Source organism: Antennarius striatus, chromosome 18, assembly GCF_040054535.1.
Source record: "Antennarius striatus isolate MH-2024 chromosome 18, ASM4005453v1, whole genome shotgun sequence".
Classification (NCBI taxonomy): Eukaryota; Metazoa; Chordata; class Actinopteri; order Lophiiformes; family Antennariidae; genus Antennarius; species Antennarius striatus.
The window spans coordinates 18,730,561-18,753,824 of record NC_090793.1 but is presented as its reverse complement, the minus strand read 5'-3'; the positions used below and the strand labels follow the sequence as shown (position 1 = coordinate 18,753,824).

General features: G+C 40.7%; 2 protein-coding genes across 2 annotated transcripts; one reads left to right on the top strand and one right to left on the bottom strand.

Annotated features, from left to right (window-relative positions):
- The first annotated feature begins 269 nt into the window (after window positions 1-269).
- Window positions 270-16,987, top strand: LOC137611779 (zinc finger protein Xfin-like). Its single transcript, XM_068339873.1, has 10 exons — window positions 270-716; window positions 1,864-2,833; window positions 5,963-6,237; window positions 7,417-7,992; window positions 9,097-9,864; window positions 10,779-11,447; window positions 13,448-13,642; window positions 13,855-13,919; window positions 15,226-15,319; window positions 15,417-16,987. Exons 1-10 carry the CDS (start codon window positions 446-448, stop codon window positions 16,466-16,468), a joined length of 4,935 nt encoding a protein of 1,644 aa, XP_068195974.1. The 5' UTR covers window positions 270-445; the 3' UTR covers window positions 16,469-16,987.
- Window positions 16,988-20,923: 3,936 nt separating this feature from the next.
- LOC137612427 (purine nucleoside phosphorylase-like) lies at window positions 20,924-22,681 on the bottom strand. Its single transcript, XM_068340953.1, has 5 exons — window positions 22,587-22,681; window positions 22,394-22,497; window positions 22,071-22,246; window positions 21,781-21,971; window positions 20,924-21,253 (listed from the first exon to the last, which is right to left on the bottom strand). Exons 1-5 carry the CDS (start codon window positions 22,645-22,647, stop codon window positions 21,054-21,056), a joined length of 732 nt encoding a protein of 243 aa, XP_068197054.1. The 5' UTR covers window positions 22,648-22,681; the 3' UTR covers window positions 20,924-21,053.
- Window positions 22,682-23,264: the final 583 nt, after the last annotated feature.

Sequence of the window (23,264 nt, the reverse complement as noted above, 5' to 3'; positions counted from 1 at the left end):
AAAATTAAATCTAGATAATTTAATAAAAAATTATCTAGATTTTTTTAAATAAGTATCAATTTTTTATTAAATAAGTATCAATTTTGATACATGTCTCAAATATCAAAATTGACTTGGTATTCGTTTCTTCCTACGTGATTCTATTTTAATTTTACGAACGTTATATTTTAAATATATTATAAACGCGTTTTCCTGGAAGTTGAGTATATATTTTTATCAATTAACTAAAACGGAACACGAGTAATGACGTAGCTCGATCAATTTGGAGGAAGGGGGTTGTGGGAGGAGTTACGTTCTACGTCATATCCGCTGTCTAATTTTCCCGGAAGTAAACCAAAATAAAACCGCTGGCTGGGAAGCTGCGTCTCCCCTCACCACAGAGCCAGGAGTTGTGCGCTAAAACTTGGAATTATCTTCCGTTGGCGACTCGTTTTCTATCGTCAGGATGTCTTTCCCCTCCTCTTTCGGTTCGCAGGTCGCAGCCATTATGGATGCGTTATCGAAAGCTGCTGTTGCCGAAATAACGAAGCTAGTGGAGAACGGGACTGTGGTTCTTCGTGTGGAGATGTGTCGGAGGGAAAACGAGATCCAGGAGCTCAAAAGAAGTCTGTCGCTAATGGAGGCTGAGCTCTGTAAAGCTCAAGAAGCAGCCAAGAGTCGAGCTACAGAGGACAGACAGGTGCAAACAGTCACCGGAAGTCAGGCAGCCCCGACAGGTGACGACCTCCCTCATGTATGATTAAAACATCCATTCCTCTCAGCTGGAAAAACAGTTAAACGACAGTGAAATGACTTATTAATTTAGTTATCTTTCCAATCACTAATAAAATATAAAATAGCCAAATTGTTTCTCACTATCAGCCCTTTTTTTTGTGTGTGGATGTTTTCTCTCATCTGATGTTGTTTCAGATGAGATGAAGATGGTAAAGTCTGTTGTAATCACATGTCTGAATAAAACAAACTAAATAAGTAGTTTTTTAAAAAAAATTAATAGTTTCATAAAAAATGTGCACAATTATTTAAAGTCCAATGTGGTGTATTTAATGTGTGTCTTATTAGACTGCATAGATGCATACACAATCTATATTACTGACAAAAAAAGTCCTGGCAATAAATTCAATGTATTTATTTTTTGTTATTATAATTAAATGTAAGACAGTTGTACAAAAGCATCACAAAAAGATCACACCTGAAATTAATGTTTCGCCTGAGCAGCAGTCATATATGAGTGATATATTTCACTAATAATTTCAGGTGTAAAGTTGTATTATTTACAAAAAAAAACAATGCAACATTTTTATTTGTATTTTGATTAGTAGATTTAGTTTTTGACCTTAGAAGTCACAGAGGAGCAGATTAAACTCATATATGAATTTGGCAAAGGGGTTTGATGAAGAATTCATCCCTCGTGTCCTGAAAATTAATGTCATGTTCTTTCAGACATGGACACCCTCCAGCAGTCAGGATTAGTAAATAACCATGGGGATGTTCTGTTCCAATTAGTTATCATATAAATGCAGTGCTTTTAAAACATAGCAGTCACACAATACTATGCTAATGGTGGAAAAAGAAAGGTTATGGTCAGACGCTCACAGTCAGCAGTGAAGCAGGAGTTTCACTAGATGTTCCACATGTTAAAGATATCAGGAAGTTTTGTGATCTGTTCCCAATTTATTGCATTTCGCTTTTTAATTACACAACAATTTTTGAAATTAAACTTTTTTTATACAGCTGCACTAACTGGAATTGCATGATAAACTGGTACGTACAAACACATCTCCTGTGATTTTGAGTGTTAGTCACTTTTTCATTTGTTCAGTCAGATGAGTTTCATAATCACTTTCATTGTTCTTTTGGTTACAGACCATGAAACAGAGGCGTTATATCTAGAACCAAAGACTGCTGATCTACTTTTCAAACCTCAACATGGAATGGAGAAGAGTTGTGACGTAAGGCCAGAGATGAAACAGGAGTTGACAGATGAACCTGCTGTCCTGGAAACAACGGATGATTCTGCATCCACAGAAATGTTCTTCGAGGCCAGAGAGCGAGTCGAACCAGTCTGGCCTCCTCCGGCTTGCCGTATGTTTGAGAAAAGCCCCATTACTCTGCAGCAGCAAAGACAAGATTACCCCCCTCATACTGACCAATACCCTGCTAATAAACAAAGTCCCTATATGTCTTTATATCCTGACACAGTGGAAATCTCAGGTGATGCCTTAAGACTGACGATCAAACAAGAGGTGGAGGCCCAGCCTGTGTGTGTGGGGATCACCGCTTCAGAACCTGTTCATGATGAACAGTTCAGACTTGCTTCACAAGCCGTAGTTAGTCAGGACCAGAGCTGCCTGTCTAATTCGCAACACGCTGGATCATCACTCCCCTCAGGACGTGCACAGAGGTTCACGACCGACACCACAAACGCTGAGGATCATGTCTCAGGAAAAAACAACCTGAGAGCAAAAAGGCTGATGAGCGTTTGGAGGATGAACCAGAAACTGTTCATCTGCTCTGTCTGCAACAAGGGTTTCCTTCGCTTGTCTCAGCTGGAAGAGCACAAAGCCACCCACCAAACTTACAAACCGTTCAGGTGCCTGGAATGTGGGAAATCCTTCACCCAGAAGACTCGGCTGAAGACGCACCAGAGCGTGCACACGGGCGAGAGACCGTTCAGTTGCAAAATCTGCGGCAAGATGTTTTCGAGGCAGGACAACTGTCTGAGACACGAGCGGTTCCACAGCGGGCTGAAGCCCTACAGCTGTGGGCAGTGTGGTAAAAGTTTCACGGTGCTGAGCAATCTGAAAATACATCAGGAGATCCATCTGCAAGGAAGGTAGCACCCGGACCCGAGCTCTCACTGACACTAATGAAGAGAATTTGCACAATTGGTCACCTTACCAGTATATTTTGGAAGGTTCTAAGCATTACCATGGCAACATGGCAGCAATGCTGACTATCATATACATTCATTTATTCATTCATTCACGGGTCGTGGGTGTTGCTGGATTCTGTCCCAGCTGATTACGGGTGAGAGGCAGGGAACACCCTGGACACGTTGCCTGCACAAGGCGGGGGTATCATATACATATTTATACATATTTATTAGCTGCTCTGATCAGGTTACTGCATATTTTGGAAGGCTCATTTACAGATTTACTGGTTTTTCTTTCTATCATGGGGCAACACGTTTGTTTGCTGTCTGTTATTGCGATAGTGTGGGATTAACCTCTAGGAATTATCACAGTGTGTCTGATCTAATACTTTGGTTCTAAACTGAGGGCCAGCAGTGAGCTTCTCAAACCTTTTTGAGAGCCAATTCAAATTTTTCAGAAAGGAAAATCTCCCAAATTCATAAACTTCCTGACAGTTTGAAAAACAAGATCTTTGAAAATACTGGAAATACAGTACAAGTTGTGTGGCGGTATCTCTGTGGGATGACTAAATTATGTTTATTCAGGTTATAAATAGCTATTTTGCTCAGCATTAAAAACTTGGAATTTATAGCTGCCAGCAGTTCATTTTGTTTGTTGTTAACTTCCCTCGATCATGGTAGCGGCTAGTTCTAAGTACTGTAATTTACAGCAGGTTTAACAAATACTGAATCACATAGTTATTCTGCAGCTGTGTTTACGTGGCGTTTCAATGCTGAATTTTATAAATTCTGGTTTGAGGAATATGGTTGAACATATTGAATAAATTTGAGGTGGGGGTGGGCAATGAATTTGCAAATATTGAAGAATGTAATTAAATGATTGTCAAGTTGCTTCCATTGTGTTTCAGTGTGTGAATACTTCTATGTTTGAAATAGAAGTTCACAGAACAATCTCGACATTCTCGCTTCAATTTAAATGTTGGTGGCAACATTTTTTTGTACTAATTCAAAAAACTAAAATTATTTTATAGAAATGTGTCCATATGCTGTTTATTCTATTTCTGTTTACCCCCCCCCCCCCGAATTCAGTTTATAGGTTGATGGGTTTTTGATCATTTTCCTTCTTATGAAATTTCATGATTTATTTTTCTTTTAAAAATTTAAAGGTTGATTTTTTTTTACAGTTTTTTCCTTATTTGTGATGCTGTATTAAGTTTCTTGAATGCATTGAAAGGTTCTGTCCATCCATCCAACCTCCCACCCTCTAGCTCGTCAACTTATAGGGCAATAAGAACAATGAAGGAAACAGAAAATGCTGTATATCCAGCCTGGGCACATGGGGCCTTCTGTATGGAGTTTGCATGAGATCATCTAATGTAGATCAATAAACTCTAAATTGACTAATAAATGTGTTAATTATTGTTTTTCTCTGTGCCACTGCTGTGATCATTTTTCCCATCCTTACATTCCATATCCTGAGAATTTAATGTTTGTTGTTATATTTTTATCATTGTTAGTAGTAGTACTAGTGAATACTAGTGAGTACTAGTCAGATAGACTTGAGTGTCACAGTGAAAGTCTGTCATCATATGTTTTACAAAAAAAAGTCAAAAGAAGCACTGACAATCACACTGGTCAACATGTCCCAGGTCTTCTGAAAGGTGAAGCTGGGATCAAATCCTAAATTGTGTTAGACTTTCCAAAAACAAAAGTTTACTTTTGGGGTTTTAATTATTTGCTAAAATAGAAATGCATATGGGTTATATTTACATTTTACAGAGCTAATGATAATAAGAAGGAGGAGGAGGTGTGAAATATTTTGGTATTGAGCCGATACCAAGTAAATATGAGCCAGAATCACACCGATTCTTTTCAATAAATAAGGTGGATGTCATCAAATTGCTGAATGTTGATTACTTTTCATGACGTCAAGTGTATTTTGTGATGTTTCTTTTTTTTAATTATTAAATAGTTAAAAAACAGGACAGAATTAGGACAAAAAATTCCATTTATAATTAAATGGAATTTTTTTCAGAAACATCTTGAAAAGTGTATGTAAATAACTGAAAAAAAAGTACTGTTGGGAAACTGTAATACAAAAAAATTCTCAACAACAAAAACAACTGGTGAAAATATAAATAGCGTGTAAACAACTTAACAACCCCCAAACCTTTAGTAAGTCTGTGCAGAATGAAAGTTTTGGCTACAGGTTTTTATTGGCGAACCAGATCATATTAACATTATTTGCTTTAAATGCACTTCGTCTGTGACTCACTGAGCATCATTTATAGTTCTGAGTTGGTGAAAGTAATAAATAATATTTTGAGTTCGTTACTTTCGACTCTACAACCTGCCTGGATATTCTCTGCCATGCTGAAAGGTCTCTGCCAAGCTGAGGCCTTTGACAGCTGTCTCTGGACTGGGGGCCCTGCAGCGGGGTCAGGGGTCACAGGCCAGAGGTCAGGGGGTGTAGGATTTCTCTACAGCTCTCTCCGTTTTTGTAGCTCCTCATTTTCTTTTGGGTGTTTTTTAGATGTTTATATAAATTGATGCCGTTTCCACTATTGCTGATTGACATGAACTGGTTGCCTGTCTCTCATGTGACCCTACATTGCCCCACCCCCCCCACCCCCTCCAATGTCAACTTGTCATTGTTATTCAAATGTGCTTTAGTGTGATCGTTCTGTTTGTCACTTTGGATAGAAACGTGCCAAGTATCAGAACCATCGCCCTAAAAGAGATGCTCACAAATCAGACTTATTTCTTCACCAACATTTCCACGTCTCACAAAACGACTTGAGGAGACCCCAATCACGTGAAAAACGTCACGGTCCTGTCCAGCCAATCAGAGGCAGACTAGAAAAGGTCCACGGGGTCACGACTGGGATTCAAAAGCTGTGCGTAAAGGACGCGTAAATCCGCTGGAGTGGCTCCCAATCAGAAACAGGATTGAGACGCGTATTCCCAATATGCCTTGCGCGCGTTACGTGTCTTTACGGTACTGGTGTCTTCGCTTCCGGACAGCGTCTGGCTGTGATCGTGGTTCTTTGTGCCGTTCCGCTCCTGATCCGTCCTCCGTCGACCCCCCCCCCCCAGCCCGCTCCATCCGCCGGGCCGGTTCGGAACCATGTGGAGCGGCGTGGGGCTGCGGGCGCAGATCGCCTCCATCATCGACGCCATGTCTCAAGCGGCCGTGGCGGAAATCGCCAAAGTGGTGGAGGACGGGATGGTGGTGCTGCGCGTGGAGATGTGTCAGCGGGAAGAGGAGATCAAGAAGCTGCGGAGGAGCGTGGAGGCCATGCAGACCGAGCTGAGGTCAGCGCGGGAGAGAACCGGCCTGCGTCCCGTTCACGACGGCGGAGACGGTAAACCGACACCCGCGGGGTTTTCACGTAGTTTCACACCGGTGGAAGACACGGGGGGTCGTTCAGGGATGGAGGCGCACGGAGGCTTCTCTGTGACCTCCTTCTGACCCGGGTCCGTTTTCCCCCGGGGAGCAGGACGATCACCTCCCGTGAAGACTCCACTGGTCCACAGGTGTCACCTGTGTGGATTATTACTAGAAAAGTTAAAAAATAAAATAAAAAAAATATTAGGATTATTTTATTATAAATAGAATCTTTTCTCCACTATATGCATTCCCTGTCTTTCTTTTTAGTAGTTTAATTTCTTAATATTCTGGATGGACTGGATGAATGGGTTTCCCACTCTGTTAACTTCTTTCAGATCCACTACCAAAGTTTTTATTCTGGCGATGAAATACCAAAGATTTAGATTCAAGGCATAGGATCAATCTCTGCCAACAAACTAAATTCATTGTTTTGTTTTTTGCTTAATATGGCACAAATCAGATTTGAATCTCTTTCATTTGTAGTTCTAGAACAGATTCATAAGGGTAGTCTGGTTTATTCATATATACTGTACGTACATCATCATCATCATCATTGCTGCCTGGTCTGTTTCCAGTCTTGTTGCTACAATAATGTTGCTTTCAAAAAGTCTGTGCGTCAGTATTATTAAAAAGGATTAAAAAGGAGCTAAAGAAGTTTTTATGATGTTCAACAGGTGGGCACAAACACAAGCTTGACAGGAAGCTGATGATCAGCAACGACTGCTGGAATTAGAATTGAGATGTAAAGTATTCCATTTAAGAAAATCACCTTTTGTTTTGATAGAAGCAAGCAAGAGAAAGAACTTTATTTATTCACTTTGGGGGTTTTTTTTTCTTTCCAGACATGTTATTACAAATTCTTAACAGGAAGTCCGCCTAACAATAGGAGATCTTAACAATAGGAGGTCAGGAAAAAACATTGGATTTAATACAGTCAAATTTCACCAGGTCTTCCAAATATGAGCAACTCCCAACTGATTTCTTCAATTTTTCCCCTCAAACATTCCAACTTCTTTCCACCAGTGGGGACATTTCCCTAATCATCTAAATTTTCTGGCTTCTTGAACTACCAAAAGGAAGTCTGACTAGTTTTATCCTGGTATTCAGATGTGAAGTTAACTCTCCTAAAGCTTTTATTTTTGCTTGTCCACAGATGTTCCGGGTGGTGGCAGCGATGACAGGACTTTGCACGAAATGGCTCCGGACCAAACAAGCCTGTCGGCACCTGAGCTGCAGGTGAAAAGTGAACCAGTGGAGGAAGTGAGAGCAGAGACCGGCGGACTTCCTCCCCCGTTGTCGTCGTTTGACCACGACGCTACGCCGTGGAGACTGTCGACACGCACTCAGGAGCCGGGAGGCAGGGACTCGGACTATTTAACTTCAGGGCAGAACTCTCTGTTGGGTCGTCCCGAGTCGTCAGCAGAGACCAGACCGTCTCCCCCCTACATGAGCCCTGGGGGTTTCTCAAACGGGCCGTTCAGCAGCGGGCTGCTGACATCCAGTCAGTATCGGATCCTTTACAACGTGGTGCGCAGACGGACGGTGAAGAGGCTGATGTCTAAGAAAGGCTTCATCTGTCCGTACTGCGGGAAGTGTTTTGAGCGTGCCGGACACCTGGAGAGGCACAAACGGATTCACACGGGCGAGAAACCGTATCGGTGTGAGACGTGCGGGAGACGCTTCAATCAGAACTGCAGCCTGAAGGAACACATGAAGATCCACACCAGATGTGAGTCAAATAGTTACCGCTCTGGTTTCTTTACCAGCAGGAAGTTTGTGCTTTTAATTTGATTGTGATTGTAGATCACAGTATTGAATACATAGTGGCTTCCATTCTTATACAGATGAGACCCATTTATTTGTCCCATTACTGGCTTTTGACACTGTCGGGTTCTGCATTATGTCCCGCTTCGATGAAAAAATTGGATGTCCAAAATTCCTCTCATTTTTTGATGTAGAAAAGTGTTTCTCTGTATTTTTTTTTTTGTTCTGAATCTTTGCTGGTCGAGGTCTGTCGTTGAAAGATGAGGCGGGCGATATAGTAATAAAATACTATTACAATATTTCAAGGAATTCTGGAAATAATAATATATTTTTGATATATAGACAACATCTTCAAAATAAAAATGTGCACAAGAAGTGTTGTAACTTTATTTCTCAGTACAAAACAGGGTTACTGCTCCTTTATTCACATCAAGTGCTGCACACTGAAGTAAAAGTGACAAAAACTTAAAGTTTGTCTTAAATATTCAGTGTTGAGTCAAAACATCAGAATACCGCCATTTGAAACTTTAATACCTAATAAATATTAGATATTACATAGTTATGATATTAAATAGTTATGATATTAGATGTTGTGATATTAGATAGTGATGCCTTACATTGTAAGAAGGGTGTACCTTACCCACCATGTGGGCCTCCTGCTAATTTTCACTTGCACTTTTTTATTTTTATTTGTTATTTTATTTTGATTGTATACTGTTTATATTTTAGTGATAATTTAGTATATGTCCTGTTAATGCTACATGTGTCTGCTAGTGTAGTGTACGTCTTGTGTTATGTCCTTCGGTGTCAGTGTTTCCTTTTTTTTTAATCCAGTATTTATTCATTATGTAATGCCTTAGCAGTGAATATGTGCAATTTCCTCCGGGATTAATAAAGTATATATCTATCTATCTTCTATCTATCGATCAATCTAATTTTACCTGCATTATGGTGGATGATATTTGACCCACCACTGCTGTCAAAGCTTTCAAAGGCTGTATAGAAGGATTTTTTGTACTTCTTCCTGTGGGTATAAGTAATAAAATGGTGATTCTCTCTGCTTCAACAGGTGTTCAGAACGGACCAGTCGAGATCCACGTTGCTGAACAGAAAGAAATCCCAAAGATCAATCCATCCACCGATACTCAGTGCCCGGTGGAAGAGAGCCATCAGCAACCGGAGGAAGGCGTCCAGAGGAGCGAGGACGTCCCTCCTTTGGCTCTACACGTCAAATCGGAGCCTGTAGAGGAGAGTGTGGAACAACCGGTGTTTTATGGAGGAACTGAGGGGACGACGGACACGGGAGACGCCCTCAGTGAGAACTTACCTGCATTCGAGGGCGACGGCCAGCAGTGGATGTCCAGACTGCAAACACAAAACAAGCCGCCGTTTAGCGGCGAGGAATATCTGAGCAACTCCACGCAGAACGTTCCTCCCTTTCAGGGAATAGCTCAGCTTCTGTCAACGCCAGTCCAGCTTTCTTGCAGCACGTTCTCCCTCACAGGCAAAGCGTACGGGGAACTCAAAGACAGCATGGCGTCTCAAACCCTGTACGGATCCTCGGAGGGCGTCATGGCGTCGTCGGATTCGGGGTTACACGGCGCGGCGGACGCCATCATGAATCCACACCAGCAGAGAGGAAACATGCCTTTCCAGATGATCAAACCGAAGAAATGCTTCCTCTGTTCGTACTGTGGTAAAGTGTTCGAGCGCCACGGACACCTGGAAAGACATTTACGGATTCACACCGGGGAGAAGCCGTACGGCTGCCACGTCTGCGGGAGGTGCTTCAATCAGAAGAGCAGCCTGAAAGGTCACATGAAGACGCACCGAGAGGGTAACGGCCAATCAGGATAGCTGGTTACAACTGCAACTACTACAGTAACCCCTCGTTACTCGCGGTTAACCACCCGTGGAAAACAAAATTCCGTGATATAGCGACCAAGTATTTAGTATTCACAGCAATTTAAATGTGTCTGTATTACCTTTTCTCACACTTTTATAGACTTGTTACCCCCCCGCTGTTTCTTATGGTGGGCAAGGATGGCACACACGATATTCCTTGAACGGTCACATGCAGAACACACACACATAGGCCAACTCAGGGCAACACACACACACACACACACACACAACAGAACACGGGTTATCAAAGACTGTTTAAAACAGCGTTAAAGAAAAGTTCGCAGGAGGAACCATGAGTCTCGGAACGCAGCGCGCACACTGATGCTGTCAGCATCAGTGAAGCCGCGCATCTTGAAGCGCGAACAAGCGAGGGATTACTGTATCATCATTCATTTGTTCCAAAAATGTTTTACGGTAACTCTGTACAATGAGTTCTCCTCCCTTCAGCAGTTTAACATGTGAAAATTTTTTAATGTAATAAACTGAAGATAAAATTCTAACTATACAGTATAAGACAATATAAAGTTATATAAGGTATACATCTTATATTTATGAATATAAGATATATACCTTACATAAATCTTATATTTATAAGATATATACACCTGCATATATTATTATATATAAAGTTATATAAGTATATATAAATATATATGTATATAGTTATATATTCATATATATATATATATAACTTTATAAGTATAAATATAAAGTTATATATAAATATAAGGTTGTAAAGGTATATAAAGTTAACACACGAGCACCACTACTGTATATAAATGTACAAGAGAAATCGCCAACCACGATTTTCCTGTTTCATCCTCTTGATCTTTGTTCTCTTCCCAGGGGAGGGTCTGGATGTGTTGGTGAACAGCGGAGCCGAGCAGAACGCTGGACCTCCAGCTGTGGGCGAACTGTTTCCAGGCTCCTCCTATAGTGAACCAGGAAGTGGGCCGACAGTCATGGTGAAGCTGGAGCCAAATGGGGAAGACTTACAGACTTTAAATCAGGCCGGCCCTGAAAGTGGCTCCGACCAGAGTCAGCTGTGGGGTTCTGGGATGGAGAAGAGAAGCGACGCCGCCGAACAAAATTCGAATGTCTTTCTGCTTTTACCTGACGTCAAGTATCCTCATACTCCCGCTGCTGGGATGTCCAGTGAGCCGTTGGGATATCCCACCTCCGTCAAGCCTCTGCCTTTCCTTGATCGTGGAGAAAATGGAGAAATGATGACCAATAATCAATATTCTGTTATGGGAATGCAGTCGAGGAGTTCCGATATGACTTTAGGAATGGAGCTGCCAAATAAATGCATCACACAAGAGCGCCTCCTGGTGAACGACAGGGTTCACGAGGCGGGTGTGTTTGAACGCAACACGACTGCCTCAGGCGACTGCGAGGACAAAAGCGCTGTCCAGGACGCCGGCAGAGCCAATCGTTTCATTTGCTCCACTTGTGGGAGAAGCTTTGATCATTTCGATTTGTTTCAGAATCACCGGTGTAAAGATGTCACGGGATGATCCCTCGACTCCAAATCACACCGTTCCATCAGAAGAGGGGGCCGAGATTACATGTCATCCTGCATGTAGAATACTGGGTCACAGCATTGATCCGGTTCACCAAATCAACAGAAGGCGTCCTTGTCTGTTTGCAGCCGTTAATATCTTATTCAGTTTATATTTTTATATATATATATATATATATATATAAATTTTAATTTTTTTCAGTTTATCTCATCCAGGCTTCTCAGTTAGAAATAGAACAAGTCTGTTTTTGCTCCTTTACTGTTCCTTTATTTTCCCCTTAAACAAGTTTATTTATCAAAATGTTCTATTTGGAACAGGGTTCATGATGCTTAATATTGTTCACATATGTTTAGCTCATTTTTAATTATTAATATTATAAGTTGATTTTTGACTAGTTTAACAAGAAATCCCAGTCTTGCAAGGATTTAGCATGTCTATTGAATTGTGCAGCGTTAAATTGATAGGCTACCATTCTTTCATTTTTTTCTGCTACATCTGTCAGGTGGGTCTACATTCTGTTCCTCTGAGGATGAGGCGATGATTATTTTTCTCTTGAAGAAAATACAGTGAGGAAATACTTTTTAAAGCTCAAACTTGGAGCTGTTTTTGATGTGTTGTTTTTTTCTATTTTGATGTTCCACATCTGAGAAAACAAATGAAAAGCAGTGTTTTTGTTATAAAGAGAGCGTAATTAGTGTGTACGCAGGATTTGTATAACAAAGGTGACGTGAAATACCTCAGTGATAAACAGGGTCATCACAACTGGAGTGTGGAAAAGTGATGCTTTGTTTTGTTAGGTCAGTATCTTGATATTTATTTTTGAGGAAGGTATTTTTGTGTGAGTTAACGAAATGGGATTCAATATGAAGTGTATTACAAAAAGCCATTAAATCGTTAAGTTGTTCAGAATTGTTCTGAGTGCGTGAGTTTGTTGTTGTGTCTGAGACTCTGCTGCTTTTGTTACTGACCAGTGTAAATAAATGATTGATTAAATCTGTCCTGAACTCGTTCATTTTATGTCCCTTTCTTCTTCCAGCTTCTCTTTTCCAAGAGTACATTTAAGTGAAGTGAGCCCTAATGCACACTTTGTCTTTGTTCTTCATTTAGCAGAAGTGGCTAATAGGGAGTGTTGAGCACAGTTTATATCAGAAGTCTAAGGTTGTGATTCAAAAGTCTGCACAATGATGTTGGTTTAGATCATTGAATTACCTAATGGTTTAGTGTTTATTTAGTTATATATAACTAAACACTTACAAGTAAGGTGAAAGCAACATGCTTTAAAATGTCAAACATTTTTGTATTAGGATAAAAGTATTGAATTAAACATTTACGCTAAAGTATCCCCTCACTCTTCCGCGGCTAAAGGCTTGTTCAATCAATCAACATGTATCTGTATAGCGCTTAAGTTGTTGTGTTCTAAACAAATATATCAAAAATACAAAAAAATCTTTCAAAATTTGACATCTAATTTACACAGTTGACGTTCTAGAAATAAACATCAATTCAACTTTTGCTTTATGGAACTCAGACAGAAACTAATTTATTTTGTACATATTTTTGACAGATTTGCAAAGATATGTAAATGGAATAAGATTAAGATTAAATCAATTTTATTAATCCCCGAAGGGAAATTATTTTTTATAAGTATTTGTATAAAAAGTACATAATACACACTATAACACATAGTAAATATGATGTAATAAAGTAATATAGAATGTAATATATATATAAAATGTCCGTTTATAATGCGATCTAACACACACCAACTGAACATATTTATCTCCTGTTCATTTCCTTGCGCGTCTACTCATGTGTTTACGGTAATTCTCGGCTACACGGAAGAAAAGCTTCTAGCTAGCTTGAAAACACAAGGATGCTAAATTTCTTAGTGCGTACCTTTCTCAATTTGTAAAAGAAGCCTTACATGTTAGCGCCTTTAAATGATATTCTCCCTCACCTTGTACTCTAAATGAATTAATATGGCGACGTGCATTCCCTTTCAAAGCCAGCTGTCTTCAATAATGGAGGTTTTGGTTAAAGCAGCAGTGACAGAAATATCCAAACTAGTCGATGACAAATGCGCGTTTTTGCATCTCGAAATATCTCGGAAGCAAAGCGAGAATGAGATGCTGAGAAGAAAATTAGTAATGATGGAGAACAAAAACGCAGAGCTGCAACGCGGGTTCGGTAAGACGCCCCACAATCGAATGTGTGCTGTAAATTACACATATTGTTGTGTACGTGTTATGTGTTCATATTTACTACGGTTTTGAAGGCAGCACCGGAAGCGTGCTGCTTATTTACCTGAATGAATTTACAGAACGTTGTTGTGACAACGGGACTATTTTCACTCTGTCATAACACTGACTTTCACTTTGCTCTTGACTTTTCTTCTCCAGAAAACTGCCTGGACAGAGGAACAGCTGCCGGGAGAGACTGTCACCCCCCCGCGGGAAACATTAAGGTCTGTGCTGAGTTCAATTTGAATAGGAATATGTAGATCACATGTGTCAGATTCAAGGCCCGGGGGCCAGATGTGGCCCGCCACATCATTTTATGTGGCCCGCGAGAGCATAAAAGGTCAGAGTGTGCTTTGACCAAAAAGTACATTTCCCACAATGCAGTAATTAAGCCCATTTTAACATTAACAGAGATATCTTGGACAAAGTTAATGTTCTAACATTGATGTTATTTTTCTTTATTTACTTGGATAGTTTGATCCTTGATTGATGGACTTATGTAGGTTTAATCACCTGACAAATTAAAAGGATTTATGTTAGAACAGAGAAACAAGTAAACATATTTTATGTGCAACTATAATCTTTGTAAAATTGAATAAGTAATAAATTCTGACTTACTTAACTTATTTAAGGAGTAGTTACAATTATTTTAAATTGCATTGACTTACATTTGTTAGTTACATCTGGCCCTTATGCTGTTATGGCCCTTGGTATAATAAGTTTGACACCCCTGATGTAGATGTTGGATATTTCTCCGTAATACAGTTGCAAACAAACAAGCCCCCAAAATACATCAGGTTGTTTGTAAAAGCAACTTCACACAAGAACATTTTAAATTGGTCAGTGCAAATACATACATACATCCTCAGTACCTGCTTGTTGTTGTTATTTAGGATTAGGGTAAACAGCCATTATGGCTCAGCAACCAATCATAGACACAATTTATTTTAAAAGAACAGATCTGAATTTTAGAATGAAGGAGGAATGGGTTAAGATTCCTCAACAATGCTGCCCTTGTCTCGCCCACTCCGTTCTTGGTCATAGATTAAATTGAATAAATTACAACTAACCAACAATTCAGCTTATGAACAGCCTCTCGGAACCTGTTGAGTTTATAAATTGGGGACTGTCTTTAGTGCAAATTATTGTCATGAGTTAATCATTTTAAATCTGCAGTAGTTAGCAAAATCTGTGCTCTGTGTTGTATTTGGGAAAAACCCACCATCTACACATCAGCTACGACTGCGGCATCATCATCATCCAATCTGCCGTGATAACGGTCTGAATCTTACGATCAATTAAAAAAGTTCGTAAACAATGTTTTGTTTACTTTTAGATTTTTATTTGTATTTCTGCCACCTGTTATTTGTTGTGTTACGATTGTTCTGTATTTTGGCCGGCTGTTGCATTTTTTAAAAATTTGCTTGACTTCACTAACAGATAAAATAAAATGGAAAACAGTTTCAGGCGTTTAATTCCCTAAATTAGTCGTCTCATAAAATGGGTTGAGTTTCGTAAATCTGTTTGTAGTTCCCTGAGATTGAAGACTCTACACATTCCTTCACCATTAAAGAGGAGAGTCAAGATGAGACGCTGTGGATCAGTGATTCTGCTGGATCAACTGGTGAGTTGACAGTCAGGGATTTGTGCAAGAAACTAAAAAAACAATCGTGCTTTTTTGGGGATGTAATTAACCCCCTGCCCCATCCTGATTGTTCCAGCTTCTACCTTACAATACTCCAACGCAGCCAACGCCCCGGAGACTCAGCAGCTGGTGGAGAACTGTCATTCAGACGTCACCAGGCAGAAAAACGCGGAGTTCAGCGACTTGTACAACTCTGTTCAGCTTGCAGGAGACATCGCCGGGCTTCAGTTCACCGTTAAGACCGAGAAGGGAGAGGACAGATCTGGATACGGTCAGGATAGATGCCAACATGTTGCAGGGAAGCAGACTCAACTCCCTTCTGACTTTACCATGAATGAGAGAGAGAATCAACTCTGGTCGTCCATAATTGAAGGTAATGAAATTGAAGCTGGTTTTCCTGACTTTTCCAGCGTAGTAGAGGAGTATTCCAACAGTTTTCCAGACCATTCCGACACTCACATGACTGCGAATGCCTCCAAGTCGGTTAGCGTTCAACAGCTGACTTCTCAGAGGCCGTGCAACGGGATCTACAGCAGTGAGTTTCAGAAGGACGGGCCACCGTCCTCCAGCTTCCAGCCTCAGGGTACCCAGTTGTTGCAAGGGAGACAGAAGGAGCAGATGTTCCTACAGAGAAACCCCCTGCATGTTGCACATCTGAGGCAATCTGACGAACACACCGAGAGGGACGCTGCAGCTGAAGATAGACCAGCTGTAACTCCCTCACGCAACAGTTTCGCACCAGGAAGCTTTGTCCCTTCCACCACCCACAAACCTCCCCCAGGCATGGCACGATGTTACGTCTGCTCGCAGTGCGGGAAGACGTTCGGCCGCTTGCATCAGTTCAAGCTGCACCAGCAGAGCCACAAGAGGAAGCGTGCGTTCTGGTGCACGGTGTGCGGGAAGAACTTCCAGTGCTCGTCCCATCTCAGCATACACCACCGGACGCACACGGGCGAGAAGCCATACGGCTGCGGACAGTGTGGGAAGAGATTCACGCAGCAGAGCAGCCTGAGGGTCCACCAGCGCACTCACAGCGGGGAACGGCCCTATAGCTGCTCGCTGTGCGGGAAAACCTTCATCCTCATGCATCATTTGAAGCGACACAAAGTCATTCACACTTACAGCTGAGGCGGTCGCGTCGGACCCGGAAAACCAAATCAGAAACGCCAGTGGGTGTCAGACTCGATGCATATTTTCTATGTAAAATCCACCGAGCATTGAGATGTTTGCATCATTTCAAAATACCTGTCTTATTATCCTTCAAAGTGAAAATGGACTTGCAGCACGTTGGTATCTTTAAAATATAGAAACCCCCCCCCCCCAATAATTGCAAGTAATTACCCAAAGATCCTTCATTTAGCTGTATAACCTGATTATTGATCCCCGTTTGTATCATAGTTTGGCTCAGCTTCTCATGTAGAAATTTGCCTTACTTCATTTCAGGACTGAGATGGTTAAAGCACAAGACTTTCATCATCCCAGAAATGCTCTTCCGTTAAGTCATATCAGGGGTTTCCGTTCAGATTCAGGTCCATGTTGTGTCAGAGTTGGTAAAACCTACCTGACTAAAGTTAAGTCTTCACATCAAATGTATCTTTACCTCTCGTTTCCTGTGTTATGATTTCTATTAAAGGATCATTCCAATCAGTCGGGTTTCATTCGGTTTTTTGACATCACATGTTAGTTGTACTTCCGGATACCAATGTCTTCCAAAATCTCTCATCTTACTTGAGATTCATCATTTTCATTTGATACTTATTTCTTGTAATTGGGTATTCAAAATCAGTGTTACATCCAATGATTTTTGATTCATTTTAATTTTTGATTATTTTGTTGTAAAATTATACGAAAACAAGCATTACAACTTTTAAAACCCAACCTGACACAAAGAGAATTGTCACTAACACCACACAAAACCTGTGATAGATTTATGATCATGATTCCTGTGGGGTTATTGATAGTTGACTTATTAATAGGTTTTATTTTTTGACCATGTGTCAATCTAAAATGACTCAGTGGTGAACATATCTCCACCTAGACATCTCCACCAGTTCTTTATAATTGAATTAAACTTCATCCAAAGACCACGTCAGATGTACCAGAATGGAAGTCTGGCCCCCAAACCATCAAGTCTGATGTTGAACACTTTTGTTTTAATGCAAGTGAACAATCTGATAGATGTTATCAGAGCTTCAGTGAAGCCTGTGGATGAAGAAATGAAGCGGCACCAGAGGGCAGTCTAGCTTCAAATTTCCAACAAGCCACTCCAGTCTGCAGCTACTTCCTGGAAGAACAGGATTTTTAACACTGATGACATGAAGTTAAAGCATCCATGAGATGCTGACATCAGCAGTTTGACCACCTCTCATTGAGTTCTAACGATAACATTTCTACAGGTCATTCATTCTGTTGCTGCCGTCCGGTTCGATCTATCTGGTCGTCATCATCTAGACACCTGCTGATCTGGTTTTTGTTCCAACCAGATCATTTGATTATTCCATAATCAAAATAGTTGAAGACCGGTACACCAGTAGCAGAGTGTGTGTTTGGCAGCGTGTCAAAAACTATCACTGTTTTGGAAAAGCTGTCAGGCAAGAATGATGTGAACCTGAGGCCTTTTCTTTCTCTGTCAGTTTAGTCTATTGAAGCTCCATGTTGGTAAAGCTTCTCTGCAGAAAGAAGAGGTTAATGTGTTGAAGTTGCCAAATAAATGATATATTTTTTTTACCATTATTGCAAAAATAACACTTTAGATGCGTTACTTACACAATAGTTGTGTTGGATATTATTGAATTTTGTATTTGGTGTTTGTAACTACAGAATAACATGTCATTGCCTTTAATTTATCATCTCAGGAGGGTTTTCAATGAACGATCTCTCATGGGAGCTGAACTGACACTTTTCCAACACATTCCTGTGTCAGTCATCATTTACATGTTTTAACATCCCTGTGTAGATCCAGCAGCTGCACGACCCCCCCAAGGTTTATCAGTCTCAAACCAGAAAGTAAGTTTATTGATGTCAGTTTGTGCTGACTCGGCTGTCCTTCTCCTTCATGCACCAGTCAGTACAGTATGTTCTGATATCTAAAGCCAGTCATTAGCTGAAAAAAGATAGCTCAGAAATTTCTCACAACCTCGAAAGGCTCTAAACACTCGAGTCTGAGTGTCATGGAAACTCTTTTCTTCACCCTTCTTCTTTGTGAATGAGGCTGAGGAGGAAGATGGCAAGTGGCAATGAATATGTTTTGGCTAAGACAGTGGGAACCAGCAGACAGTAGGGAGGGGGGGGGGTAGGAAAGAAATAGGGAGGTAAGCATGGATGATAAGTGGAAGAGTTACTGATAAAACCTCAAACCATTATGATTTTCAGATCTCATCTCACCTGCAGCATCACACATACCGTCTCTCTTGACTTCAACACCCCCAAAATGACCGGACTCTCCCGAGACTGGTGACTCCCTCCGATCCCCCCTTCTAGTTAGAACAAGAACGTCTGTTCTTGAACAGAAACTTGTGTTCTTTGTATTCAGTATACTATGTTCATCAGAGAATGATTGAAGTTCTAAATAATAATTTTAATTAAATTTTTATGTTTATTTTTACTTTTATTTTTATTTATATAAATAATTTAAATGAAGAAGGAATTATGAATCATATTCATCAAAGAATTATTGAAGTCCTAAATAATAAAAAAAAATTTAAATTAAATATCCACCAACCTCTATTCAACATTTTTTTCATTCCATCCTGATCCTGAGTTTAAACAGAAACAGCTTTAGTTTCCTTTTGAGTCACTGAGAAAACGTCTGTGTTGGATCCATACGTTGCACACTTGGATGTAATAAATGGATTCCAGGCATGCATGAGTTTTTAATTATTCCTTTACTTCAAAGGCAATGGGAAAGAGCCATGTGAGCATTAGCCACTTCACTGCACGTCGCAGGCTATCATTATATACTGAATGTGGTACAATTGCCGGCGCCTTCTTTAAGGACCCCAGAGGGCCACCCGGCTGCCTAAAGTGCCTGTGTGAGCTCTGCTCATTGTAACCGTGTATTCATTAACTGAAATATTAAATTTGACATTGCAGATCAACAGAATATCAACCCACAAAACAATAAAGTCAAATGATAAAAATGAACAACAATACAGATGATGCTCAATGTCTCTTAATCTGTCACATCTGTCCCATAAATCTCTTAAAGATTTCCAAACTGGACGTTACTGCAAGTTCTCCAAGCATTCCAAAGAATCCAACTGTTTCATGAGGGCAGGAAGCTGCAGTTTAAAGTCGTGCTTCCAGAAATAATTGGAAGGCTGTAAAGGTGTGAGCAGAGCTTGTCAGAGGGAGAGCTTGAAGACTAAAATGACCAGACGGATCTGTAGAATGAATAGACTGCAAATAACCTGTAAAATCAGGCCTAGAACTGATCTCACTCTTCTTTGTTTCTGCTTCCCATTTGCCATCAAGTTTATTTTACCCCTCTGTCATTTCTTCTAACCTCCCTCGTCATTAAATTCACATTCAAATTACACCTAAAAGTACACATTATACTGACACACCTTCACTCTAGGGTTATTTTCTAACAGGTGAGTGTTCATTACAACAGGATGGACTGGATCAGTAGAACTTAAAATTAAACAACCAAGTTATAAATTTGAGAGATGTCATTGCAAAAAACAAACAAACTCATGCAGTGAATTGTTTTCAGACCTTTGTCACCATAAGGAATATTGTAGAAAAAATGGTATTATAGGTTTTTCAACACCATAGAAAAAAAACATTAACAAGATCAGTCCACTTCCTAAGGTGCTGGACACAAAACTGAGTTTGGAAAGATTTAAAGCACACCATTAAAAAGATAGTCAACAATCCAGAATATGCAAAGATAGATAGGTGTGTTTAAAATATGTCAAGTTCCACAATTGTATTGAAATGCTTAATCCTTCTATATACTACAGTATTATCATTTTGTTAATTTCTGGCCACCTACAGGAAGAGGTTTGCATAAAACGACATAAATTCATGCTTGTTTCAAGAAATCAAAGAACACGATTATTTTGTAATTTTCCACCATATAGGAAGAAATCCTTCAAACGGGATGATGAAAGCAGCTTTTGAACGAGGACGTTCCACTGACGCAACAGGATAATTCCAGTCTAACCACAAATCACACCAGAAGTAACAGATGCCGACATGTTAGGGCTGCTCTTGGCAGAGCTGCACAAGTGAGCTGGAGACTGACATTGTCTTAGGGGATCTGACAAGCCTTCTAAAAATGTTCCACTTCCAATTCATTTTACCTCTTGAAATAACTGCCTTTCATTGTGTATTGTGTTCATTCATTGTGTATGTGGAGTTTACTAATCACTGTGAGTCAGCAGTCTCAACAGAATAGGATATGATATTGTATTTTACCAAATATACAGCACAATTAAAACCAGATTATTTTCAAGTTGAGGTATTTTATTGTAATCAGAACCACAGTCAAACAGTTTTTTTTAGAGAGTACCAGTAAAATATAACAGACAACTCAGTGGCTTCTGGAAAATATGGTAAATATCCCAAGTGACCCATTTCCTCAGATTGTTTCAGAAAACACTGTCATGTTTATACGTTCGAACAAACTAAATTTAGAACAATGAACAAATAGTAAAGCTACAGGTACAGCTATAGCAGTTAGTCCCAGGCTCAGTATCAGTTGTTAGTCTTAATCCATCCGGCCCACCACGTTCGACACCAGATTCTGCAGTTGTTCGGCTCTCTGCCTTCCTGTTTCCAAGACTTCCTCGTGGTTGGCCCTTTGCTCGCTGTCGTAGTCCATCACTACCATGTTGGTGATCAGCGACAGGGCTAAGCAACGCATCCCAGCGTGACGGGCGACAATCACCTCGGGGACCGTACTCATCCCTGCAGCCAGGACAAAGACGAGAGAAGCTGGATGATAGGCCCGATCTAGTGTTTGTTCTGTATGCGTGTGTGTGTGTGTGTGTGTGTGCGCGTGTGTGTGTGTGTGTGTGTGCGCGTGTGCCTGTGTGTGCATGCATGTATTCTTCTGCTTCTCTTTGGTTATACTGTACAGTGGTTTTAAAGACTAATGATTTAAAAACGACATGTTTTCAATGTTTTCTTCAGTAAAAAATAATTGCCAGCTAATTTTCGGTCAACAGAATACGTCTAAGAGTATTATTATTATTATTATTATTATTATTATTATTATTATTATTATTATTATTATTATTATTATTATTATTATTATTATTATTATTATTATTATCATCATCATGATTTTACTGTTATCATTATTAATATGTTTCATTGATGAAATGAAGAAAAAAATCCTCCATTAAGTATGAACACTTAAAGTTTGAGGTACAGCTACAAAACTCCACTGAAACAAGTAGAAATGTGTGTGTGAGGGAAGGACACACACTCACCGACAGCGTCACCACCGAGCTGGTGCAGAATGCGAGACTCTGTGGTGGTTTCGAAGGACGGACCTCCCACGACGCAGTACACCCCCTCACGCAGGATGTGATTGTAGTCCAACTCACACGCCACATCGATGGTCAGGTCTCGCAGCTTTCGATCATAGGCGTCAGACATGCAGGGGAAGCGGGGGCCGAACCTGACGGGTAAGAGGCGTGTTGTGTCCAGATTAGCCAACAGACGGACAAACAACCCAACAGATACCTTATTGATCCTGAAGGAAACTCTACTCCACTACCTTTCATCGTTTGGTCCAAATAGTGGGTTGTTTCCAGCAAACCCTGGGAAGTTGATGTGGTCGATGATCATCATTATGTCTCCCACCTTGTAGTCGTCGTTGAGGCCTCCAGCTGCATTGGTCATGATCATTGTCTCCACGCCAAGGAGCTTGAAGACGCGTATGGGCAGCGTGACCTGGACAAGGAAAAGGGAAAGGCGTGTTTGTAACGTCCCACAATGCAAAGGGACTGTTAGTATCAGGGATAGCAATTGTGCACGACACAATACTTTGAATGGCATTTGTTTACCTGATTGGTGCAGTTGTTTTTTTTACCTACTCACCTTGTGAAGGGAGTACCCCTCGTAGAAGTGGAACCTCCCCTGCATGCAAACACATGACTTCCCTTTTAGCGTCCCAAACACCAGCTGTCCTGCATGACCATGCACTGAAATACAAACGCACAATGAGCACTCTCAAGCACACACAAACACGATAACAGCTGTATTTTCCCAGACACTTGGATTCTGCGCATACCTGTGCTCTGTGGGAAGTTGGGAATGTCGCTGTACTTGAAGATCTGAGGGTCCTCAACCATATCTGCGAGCCCCCCCAGGCCTGAACCGCACACGATTCCCACAGTGGGTCGTACATCTGTCTGCGATTGCAGCCAATCAGCTGCAGCCTGACAGTCCTCGTAGCTATTCCTAAGAGTCACATAAAAAACAAATGTTCGGTCATGTGTGTTTGCACATGGATACTGTGTGCACACACTGACACAAAGTCGTTTCACTGGAGCTAAAAGTTTTCTTTGTCTTAAATGTTCAAACAATGTTTCATGTTAATTTGATGAAACATCAAATCAAAGGCGTTGCTGGAGCAAATCATCGGGCTTAGGGCGAGAATAATAAAAACATCAAGGTAAAGTCTTTGATGGCAGTTTGAACGTCAGTTGACGTCTCAGTATTTGCGGTACCCCCTTGTTGTGTAACTCAGGAATTGACTCCCATTGCATTATTATTTATTGCATGTTGAGGGGTTGCTAGAGCGTTTCCCAGCAGATTTGGAGGCAGAGTGCATGCCGGTGCACCGCTGAGCCACATGAAAGACACGCATGCACACACTCACACCTACGGACAATTTGAGACCGACCCATTCACCTGAAGTGCATGCTTTTTGGAGGTGGGAGGGAGCCGGACAACCCAGATAGAGCCC

Coding starts and splice junctions, on each gene's coding strand:
- LOC137611779 (XM_068339873.1), top strand. CDS start 446: ATGTCTTTCCCCTCCTCTTTCGGTTCGCAGGTCGCAGCCATTATGGAT. Junction 13,643..13,854: donor AGAGCTGCAACGCGGGTTCG/GTAAGACGCCCC, acceptor TTTCTTCTCCAG/AAAACTGCCTGGACAGAGGA. Junction 13,920..15,225: donor CCCCCGCGGGAAACATTAAG/GTCTGTGCTGAG, acceptor ATCTGTTTGTAG/TTCCCTGAGATTGAAGACTC.
- LOC137612427 (XM_068340953.1), bottom strand. CDS start 22,647: ATGGTTGAGGACCCTCAGATCTTCAAGTACAGCGACATTCCCAACTTC. Junction 22,247..22,393: donor AGGGGTACTCCCTTCACAAG/GTGAGTAGGTAA, acceptor TTCCTTGTCCAG/GTCACGCTGCCCATACGCGT. Junction 21,972..22,070: donor TTTGGACCAAACGATGAAAG/GTAGTGGAGTAG, acceptor CTTACCCGTCAG/GTTCGGCCCCCGCTTCCCCT.